This window comes from Astatotilapia calliptera, chromosome 15 (genome assembly GCF_900246225.1).
Source record: "Astatotilapia calliptera chromosome 15, fAstCal1.2, whole genome shotgun sequence".
Taxonomy (NCBI): domain Eukaryota; kingdom Metazoa; phylum Chordata; class Actinopteri; order Cichliformes; family Cichlidae; genus Astatotilapia; species Astatotilapia calliptera.
The window spans coordinates 5,021,128-5,031,360 of NC_039316.1; the positions used below are offsets into that span (position 1 = coordinate 5,021,128).

The window sequence follows — 10,233 nt, forward strand, 5'->3', positions numbered from 1 at the left end:
ATTCAGTGTAAGCTTAAGTTTGTTTTAGTTATTATTGCATGGAGGACATGTCAGAGGCAAGATATAGGAAAATCAGTATACCAGTAAGGACACAAACTCTTGGAGGCATCCAAAGTCGAGGATATTTCCTCTATATTTTTATTTTATTTTATTTGGGTTTCTAAATTCACGAAAAGAAAACCTGTAGTTTTTTATGTGTGTGTTTGGGGAGGGTCAACTTTTTTCCACATTTAGTTTTAGTGTTTAGTTCAATTTTAGTTAACTACAATAACCTTGACTCATACACTTACAAATATTTTAAATTCTCTGCTTTGTATTTAACCTGAATACATTCAAATACGTTCTTTTATTCTTCCAATCCAGAATCAGACATTTAATCACGGCCCATTCTTAAAGTAATTAAACGTGTAAAAAATGAACTTCCACAACCTATAAATTAGGCACAGAAGAAGAATTGACACGATAAAGGTTTTCAAATCATGGCGGGTAGCAAAGGTAAAGCGAATATTTCAACATTTTATTAACATGTGGGGACATACCTGACTGGTAAATGAAAGGTAGATAAAAGTATCAGCTGAGATGAGGATATTTGATATCCCAAAGCAAAACTGGAAGTTTGGATCTTGAATGATAGCGTCTGTATGCATTATATAATATTTAAGAAAGACCTTTTACCCGCTTGTGTGGTTTAAAATAATCTATATAATTAAAATATAGTAATAATTACAGTATTATTAAAGTAAAACATCATTTATCTGTCTCACAAGGGTCCTTCTCTAAATAAGTACTTATCCCAGTTTTGTTTTCAACCTTATGTCATCTACAGTTTAACCAGCAGATGTCGCTATTGTCTCTACTTTCACTTCGGAGAGGCGCTAAGCATGTATTAGGAATAGAAACAAAAGTAAAACAAAAGTATTTGATGTCGTGTCAAAAAAAATGCGATATTCATAAGTTGTTGTTGTTGTTGTTGTTGTTGTTGTTGTTGTTTTATATATAGGTTTAGAACGGGCCTGGGAGTTTGAGGGTCCTGCGCAGTATCTTTACATTTCGAATGCGCTCTTCTGGACAGAGAGATCTTGGATGTCAGAGATATTGGATGTTGTGGGATCCAATTAAGCTACTCGTCCAGTTCCCTTGCCTTGCCACTTGTCTTCACCGTCTTCTGTTCCTTCTTCCTGATGTTCCTATCACTTATACAGGAACAACAACAAAGTGCACAAGTGAATGAAAGAACTTAATTTTGTTTCACCAACTTTTCAAATCAGGACATAGAATGATAAATGTTTTAAATGATCAGGGGCGGTAAGTGTAAAGACAATGCACTAGGTACAATCGCCACTTGCTTACTTTATCCTTTACTCTTTTAACAATAATCTTTTTATCTTCTTCAAAGCTACATATTTTGAACATTCATCACATATTGTGACACCTGGAACAAAATTCAAGTTATAAGCATCTTAAATCTAAACCACATTACCATAAAAAAAATGTGACTTCAGGGTAAACTTGTAATTACATAAGTTCAGTCTAACTTTGAGTTATTGTTCCTTAGTATTCTTGTCATTTTCCATCAATTGAATATTTCTTTTCTTTCTTCAATAAAGCACACACAGGTGTCAGCAAAACCTAAACACTGAGATACACAATAAGCCAGGTTGTATTTATGTCTTTTGTGAAGTATACAGAGCTTAAAACCTCTGCAATCTCAAAAAGATAAAATGAATTGTAAAAAACAAAACAAAAAAATTAAAACCACGTAAAAACTGTCACAGTGGGTGGAGGAAGATGACTTGAATACGAGGACTCCAAAGAATTTAACAAACAAACTTAGTAATCAAATGACTACCCTTTTATTTAGGCTGGGTGCCAAATTCTGTTGAACAAAGCAAGTATCCAGTGACAGAACACACAAGGGAAGGTAAACAGATATTCAAAGATCTAAAGAAAAGCATATTGTCATGAAATTATACCTGGGTAATCAGAGTGAAGTGCGGAGAAAAAATCAGAATACACTGAATAAACAATTATATAATGACACTATACATCAAAATAATACATTACATATCAAATTTTGTGTTTTTTATTTCTATTTTATTTTATTCCTAAAAACAGTGAAAGTCATGCTGTGTAATAACACAATGGCAGTGCTAAATTTATAAAAAGCTAATTGCTGTACTTTATTCAAACTTTATAAATATAATTTTGCAAAAGCGCTTTAATGACACTTTAATGACACAAACTTATCCCAGGCTGTTTTTGCAAGGCCTGCAGTGCTTGTTCGCTTGGTTCTTGTATTAAAACAGAGACATCTATGTTAATTTATGAAATCAATCTTTTTATCTACATTTTATCTGATATAATAATTATATATAATCAGATGGTAAAAATGGCTTTCATAAACACCAAGAATAATAAGTAATGAACAATAAATACATGTCTCCTTCTTTGCAAGCTACATATTCATTGCATAGGACAAAGTAATGAATTACAGGTACTATTAGCATTACTTTTTGGGGAACAGTTCTTCACATATTCCCGTGACCCACCCCAAAGTGCCACTGCACTGAAAACTGTTTTTGCAAAATTTACTGACAACAATGTACATGTAAGTTACACGTAAATGGCAGTTTATTCTGAGAACAGCTACTACATAATGAATATAATCAGTAAGGATATGAGTGTTTAAAAACAGTTCCCAAATGCTCTATAGACATTTAGTAAGTTCCTTGCAGACTGTTTAGCGTATCTAGGAGGATTTAGGGAACAGATATCCATACGTACACAAACTTTGAGTGGGCCAGATAGAAACATTTGTCTAACCATACTTCAAAATTGTGTTATATTATGTGCATTTAAGAACAGATACTTTGGTGCCAATTCTGTCTATTTGCATAGATGCAGGCTGAAATAAAAGCTCGCACAAACCTTTTTTCCTGCGTATAAACAAGCTGTCAACAGGAGGATTACAAGCTAAGTACAACAGCTTAGAACAGATGAACAGCGTGCTTGATCTCAGCATCCTTTGATTTCTGGAAGTGTTCCTGAGTCTTTGACAGTATAATGCCTTTTTTAAAAATGTGGTGCTACTACTGGGCCCAGAGATCAAAGTCATCCAATATTGATTTTTGTTCTTCTCCCTTGTGCACAGAGACTTCTCCAGATTCTCAAAAAAGATTGATAATATTGTACTTTATTATGTACTATAGATAAAGTCTTCATAATTACACACTGAGAAACATCATTCTAAAAGTATTCCACTATTTCTAGATGTAGTTTTTTGGGCAAACCCATGCTCACCTTTTGAGAATCTTTGCCTCTGTAAGATGCTCTTTTCACACTCTATCATGTTACTGACTTGTTGTTAATGAACCTAATTAGTTACAAAATGCTCTTCCAAATATTTTTTACTACAACTTACCTTTCTAGTTTTTTGCTGCCCCCCATACCCCCATCCAAACATTGTGATGTGTTGCTGCCATCTAATTTAAAACAACCTAATAGTTTTCATGAAACAGTAAAATGCCTCAGTTTAAATATTTGATATGCTCGCTGTGTTCCATTGTGAGTAAAATATGGGTTTATGACATTTGCATTGTATACAGTGTCCTAATGCCTTCTTAAAATACAAGGGTTTAACTGGACAACAAACTATATAAAGCTATGAAACAACATGGATATCATGGTTTTAAATGAACGGTTAACCAGAGTTCATGCACCAAACTGAGTTCTGTAAATGCATTAACCTGAAACAACCTGTTTTAGATGTTATCAGTGTGCAGAATGGACGTTAGAAGTGGGTGTCAGAAACTAAATGTACCTGTTTCCCCTCTGTGTTGTTTTAGTAACACAAAGGTTAAGCTTCTACAGGAAGAAATAATTTATTCTCAGAAAGTCCCATCGAGCTACAAAGAGATGGTATGAGTCAGATGTTACAAATTAACATATTTTGGGCAGTTACAACTTCATGCAGGAACAGCACGGGCACAGAAAGAGGAACTGTGTTAACACAGACCACACTGATTTCCTTCAAAAAAAGTCAAAACAAAGCATAATTTATGCACAAATGTTCAGAAGTGCCAGTGAAAGCCTTTTGTGTACTTTGTAATGATCACATATTTTAACTGCTATTTTAAGCGTGTTGTTGGTGTTGGAATGCAGGACTCACTGCAGTAAACAAGTCTGACAAGTTCTAAATGACAAAGTGTAAAATATGTTCTGTTCAGCTCAGAACAGAAACAGCAAAAATGGAGAAGAACAAGGTAAAACCATAATGTTGTTAATACTGCAGATGGGAATACATTTGCAAGGTTCAGAAGAAGCGACAAAAGACGATATGATGGCATAATCAGATTTCACAGATTTAACCAGTTTTTTTTAACCCAAAGGCACAAAGGTAGTGGACACAAACTGCAGATCATACAACTCATTATTAATCAAAGATGTTGTCATGATCATGTACAGTTACACTTCTCATTCCACTTAACATCAACATTTCCAGTTACCGAACAGATACTGCTGTTACTGGCAGTGAAAACGAGGGATTCGCTTCACAAACACAACAGCGAAAGGTGTATAGTCCACAGTATTTAAATAAAAGCAGGTTGAATGCTTTACTCGGAACAGCATGATGGACAAGCTTTTTCTCTTAAAAAAACAAAAAAAACAAAAAAAAAAAAACTACCCACTGTAATTCAACCTTTACAAGTAAACACGGACACGTACGGTCATGCAACATCTACAATACACTGCGATCATACCCTTAAAAGAAAACACACGGGTAAAGTTTCCTATATAGGATTTTTCTGTACTTTCTATTTAAAAAAAAACCCAAACAAACATCTGATTATCTTAGAGAGATATGTCAGACACCAGTCCAGAATGAAGTGTAGTTTCTTCGTTATGTTAGGTTATGATCATATGTTGTATTATCTTCTGTCACTATCAGACAGCTACATGAGGATGAATACAGATTCAAAACAAATTACATTAAAATATACAGTGCATCTTGTAATTAAGATAAATACATATCCTTCAAAGTTCACCATAGTATGATTTCTTCATGTGTATATCAGTAGATTTTCAGCTATAAAGGTAACATTATTAAGTGAGTACTAAGTACTAAACGCTGCTTTTATCACGCACTGTATGCATTTGAATAGAGCTGAGAAACTGTATACTGGCCATGTTTCCTGGATTATCTTTCAAGAACAGGGTTAGTGGTTTTTACTGATGAATATCATCTACTGATCCATGGGGATCCCAACAAAGTCCCATTTGTTGAAAACCTTCTCCACTTCACTCCCTGTTTCCACCTGTCGTGTTCTAACTCTTTCTATTCCTCTTCGTCACTTGCTTGGCTGACAGAAACATTATCTAGCCTCAACCTAGCTCTCGTCACATACTCCTCTTCACTCCGTCTTCTACCTCTCTCTAAAAGTAGAGGTACATGCAGTCCTCTTTCATGATTGACACTAAAGTCATCTAGCGTGATGTCAGATTGGTCCGAGGAGGAGGCAGACATGTTTGGAATGTTCTGTGGGGCATAAGCAGAGATTAAAGGCACATTTTCACAGTTGTTTCCTTCCTCCACACCTCTGTTTGCCACTCCCTCCCTATGTGTGCTCCAGATCACCTCTCCATGCAGCTCTTCTCCCCTTTTTACTTCCTCCATTGTTTGCAGATTTAACCGAATGCTTACCAGTAAACTTTCAATCTGTCCATCCTTCTTTTTATTGAGCCCACATGTAGCTGATCTTGGAAAAGACTGTAAACCTGCAGATGACTGGCCATGTGTTTGCATGGGGGTTTGTTTGCATGTCCAAGAAGTGTTAGCCTGAGGAGCGTAAGCTCCACCAGAGTTAACGCTCTCAACTCTCCGGTCTCCATCATCTTGATTCCCTCCTCTTGCTTCCTCTTCTCCTTCAACAATGATTTGAGGAGCCATGCTGATACCCCCGTACTCAACGGACAAATCATCCAAGGGAGCCTCATGCCTCTGGGGCGAGTAGCTGGGTGGGGGATCCACAACTTGTAGAGAGTAGATGGGGTGTTCAAGGCCTGACATTGTGAATAAGTTTCCTGGTGGCTCAGGGCTGATGGGGCTGATTGGGATGAGGTTGGAACTCTCAGGAGGGAACAAAATAGGAGACTTGTGAAAAGAAGGTGGGTTCTGGAAATTGGAAGGGAAGGAAAAAGGTATGAAATGTTTGATAATTTACCTTTGAAACACTACTCAAAGATATCTCATTTAGGTGAAATGCAAAGCAGTAGTTTCAGTTTGCAAGTGCAATTATGTCAGTGGTTCCCTAAGGTGAATTGTTAAATTCGTATTTAAAAAAAAAAAACAAACAAACAACAACAACAAAAAAACAACATGCATTGCCCAGTTTAGCGAACCTACATTAATTAAAGTTAAGTGCTGTTTAGGTATTGAATTGCCAGTATGTTTATATGCATTTCTATTACCAGTATATTTGGACTGTGTTGGTCTTTCCCAGACAGGTAGCGATGGAAAAGGTAGGCAGCTGCAATGATCATACCAATGCACAAAGCTGGAACAACAATACCCACAGTCACACTCTGCAGCTGCTCAATCACAGGGTCTAGAGAAGAAAAAAAAAAGAAAAAGAGGGTGAAGTGAGTGAAAATATTTATTCATCCAGGGCTTGTGATGTGAAAAGAAAATAATCTAACATCTGAACCATTTCCTTGACCGACATATTTGGCTCACACAAGGAAGTACAATACACCTGCCGCACAAACACTAATCGCTCTCCAGCTTTGATATCATGTTTATTGACATTTTTTTCTACATTTCAAACAGGGAGCCGAATATTCTCATTTACAGACACGGTCACGCAATGGAGTTGTACCTTGAGGTGTGGTTATGCAGAGCCATGCAGAGGACTGGCAGTGGATTGGCATCGAGGAGAATTTCAACTGTGCAGAAAAGCAGTATTCCATGTTGTACTTCATCAGGCGGTATTTGTACACGCTGCCAACAACTGGGAAATGGTGCTAAAAACCAACAAGTGCACAGATTAGGTAGTGCTAGAGAGTGGGAAAGAATTTTGGAAAGAATTGCTGCACAAAAAACAAAAAGTTTATGCTTTGTGGGCGTAGGTTAGTTTGTCGTCATAGCTACCCATATGGAAAAGATATATATAAATCTTAAAGTTTGTATCCGTCTTGTGTGAAACTTGTATGAAAAGCATATAAGAGTGAAAACAGATATAAGATCCCTTGAAAAATTATATAATGAAACTTGTATGTTTTGGATACTTACGAAAACAATGTATGAAAGTAATGAGAAAGTGGCCACTTTCATGAGTAATCACATATAAGTTTTTACTATTTCTTTTCCATATATAAGCAGTTAAAAAAAAACTACAAAAAAAATGAAGTTGTAGTAGTTGACTCAGTGCTTTACAAGGAAGTTTTCAATACAATGTCTAGCATGAATGTTTTTATTTGTGCCTGACAATCCTGTTTTTGAAATGAAAGCAATTCAGGGCAGCAACATCAGATAGAGATTGTTTCACCTCTTCCTAGAATTTTAAAACTTTTCTTATATGCGGAGTCAAGCTACAGTAGTCATATATATTTCTACTTGATTTATACCTACCGTTTGGTTCAGATGGGTGTTGCGAACAGAGAGGTTGTAAGTCATCTCGGCGTAGAGAGTCACCATGGAAAGCGCTGGGGTGTGGTTGTTTGATGGATACCTCATCGGTCCCATCATAGTGATGGTGGCACTGTTGTTTTCAATTTCCACAGAAAGCAGTGGGGGCCCCAAAGTAGCTACAAAGTTGGACAAACCTCTATTGTTTAAAGTGTAAACATGTTAAATATGATGTAATGCTTTTGTTTCTTTAACTTACTGTCTGTCTTTGGCTCAAATCTCCTGGGTGTGAAAGCCCATTTGGAAGAAGCCCATTTGGAAGACGCTCCCCTCTCCACAGCACGAACTTTGGCATAGTAACCCTGGTTCTCATCCCACATCTCACTGGTTAGATCACACCACGTCCGGACTATTTTTGTACAGTGCTGCACTGCCTTCCAGTTCACCCGTTTCCCCTTCTTACCTTGAATTCTGTCTCCATAGCTGGAAAAGACAAAGACCCACACATTCAGAGGTGAACTTTTGCACAGGTTGAGCAGAGTTTGCTTAAAGTCACAGTCAATAAAGAAAATTAACTTAAACAAGGCAGACTGATTTTGAGATCGTGTTGCATTTTATTTCTTTTAGCCTTGCTGGAACTTTTTTTTTGTTGCCAATAAATCCCTTTGGGACTGCATCTAGGCTAGTTCTTGGGAACTATACATTTTTATTTAAATTCTAAAACATTTACTCACATGGAATATTGCACTGTGTAGAGCGTTTCATCTGCGTAATTGCCTTCTCCTGGAAACCACTGCAGCACGTTCCTCAGATTTACAGAAGAGAAGGTGACATTGATGGGGCTGGGAACAGACTGGGAGACTGAGGGGAAAGAGACAAGAGGTGAGGTGCCTGTCATCAGAATATACACCAGCTTCTAGTTGTCCTGACTGACCTTTAAACTTCCCCTGTGTTTAATGGTACTATTCAACTAGTTGTCCACATATGACCACAAGGTGTGAGCTGTCACTATGATTCACTGCCTTTCAGACTTTGTTCCACCTCACACAGTACACTTAGCTCCTTATAAATCATTTCAAGTAGGCAAACACAATAAAAGTGTTTGATTAAAGATTCTCTATGGGAAGATTATCCAGAGTACATTTTGCACACAGATCAAATAATGTGTTTTAAGCTTTGATCTCAGGATGAAAAACCTGAGTCTGTAAAGTGAGTTTACACTTAAAGTAGAGCTAGATGGACTAATACATTTTTTGTTAACAAAACCACACGTGTTTGTAGCTCTAACAGCCGCTTTCTGCACTTAATGTGGAAGAACTAAATTACAATGTGTTAATTTCTTTAATGATCTCATCGTTGGGTGCATTGTTGTAGTATAAAAGTCAGTCCGCTTAAACTGAATAAACGCCATAAAACTAACTGGACAAAATGGAAACAGTGGAAACAAAGAAACCCAGCAGCCACAAAGTAACAACAAAGAAAATAGATATTAGCATTTAAATGCAGACCTACCTGTGGAGTGCAGGCTATAAAAAATGAATAATGTGAATATAGCCAACATCTTTGTACGGAGTCGTCATGTTTTCACAAAAACAAGAAAGCAAATACTTCCAATCCCCTCGGCAGGTTCCCCCCAGTTCCTCCTCATAGTACACCTGCCCGCAGTTCTCTCGATTAAAGGAAATTAAAACCACGCACTCAAGGTTTAAAGTGAAAGAATGTAGCTGAAGTCGGAAGGGTTACGTGAAACTGCCAACCAATAAAACCCCGTGGATTCAGTTAAAGGAATCCCTGCGACCTGACAGGCTTCCTTGTTCCTTTTGGGGAAAGGAATGTGACCTTACTCGTTTGTGAACAGTTCACCTGTGAGCCGCGCGTGGGCGTGGGCGTGTCGACGTCTATTGAGATAATAGGCTACAAAAATCTAAGCTTAAGTACAAGTACTTAGTAAACAATTAGATCCACTCCAATATGTGGAAAGAAAAAATACATTATACGTGACCCATTTCCAAATAAATAAGTGAACTGTGTTTAGTTTTGCGGTGGTGTGGCGTGTGGAGGCTGTTATGTGGGAACAGGTACAGTTTCCTTAAGATGTTCCTGTGGTGTTTATCCGGATAGCAGCCTGAGTAATAAGGTGCTCCGTGTTATTTCCTTAGTCCGTTTCCCCCCAGCTAATATCCTCTCTCTCTCTCTAAATACACTGTCAAATGAGATTAGATATTAAAAATTAATATTGACCCTACTGAGCTAAACCTGGGTAACCCATTTGCAAAGAGAAAGCTGTTTTGTTTAAAGTGTAAACATTTACTCTTACTCTTCTTCATCACACCACCAATTATTCCACCACGAACCTCACGAAAGCTATAAACAAAACATGGAAAAATCAATTAGCAAATATCGAGAAGAACAGCGGGTGCTCAAACATCGTCCATTGTGACATCTTGTGGCCACAGACCTGTCTTAGTGAAGGGACAGAATTTTTGAATACAGATTTTAAACACTCAAAAATGCAAGCGTTGTGATAAATATTTGGAAAAAAATATTATTAATGTGTAACTTTATTATTTGCAAATTACTGACGTATGAGAATTACAATTTCTAATAAT

The 10,233-nt window shown here is 37.0% G+C and overlaps 1 protein-coding gene across 2 annotated transcripts; it reads right to left on the reverse strand.

Moving 5' to 3' along the window:
• Window positions 1–4,263: 4,263 nt before the first annotated feature.
• On the reverse strand, window positions 4,264–10,054 carry il20ra (interleukin 20 receptor, alpha). 2 transcript variants are annotated; one of them, XM_026143319.1, is made up of 8 exons: window positions 9,137–10,054; window positions 8,359–8,485; window positions 7,884–8,107; window positions 7,628–7,803; window positions 6,876–7,020; window positions 6,469–6,605; window positions 5,702–6,172; window positions 4,264–5,536 (listed from the first exon to the last, which is right to left on the reverse strand). In XM_026143319.1, the coding sequence occupies exons 1-8, from the start codon at window positions 9,183–9,185 to the stop codon at window positions 5,336–5,338; spliced, it is 1,530 nt and encodes a 509-aa protein (XP_025999104.1). In that variant the 5' UTR covers window positions 9,186–10,054; the 3' UTR covers window positions 4,264–5,335. The 2 variants fall into 2 exon arrangements, with proteins under 2 accessions (XP_025999104.1, XP_025999103.1); XM_026143318.1 differs by having other exon boundaries at window positions 4,264–6,172.
• Between the last annotated feature and the right edge of the window lie 179 nt (window positions 10,055–10,233).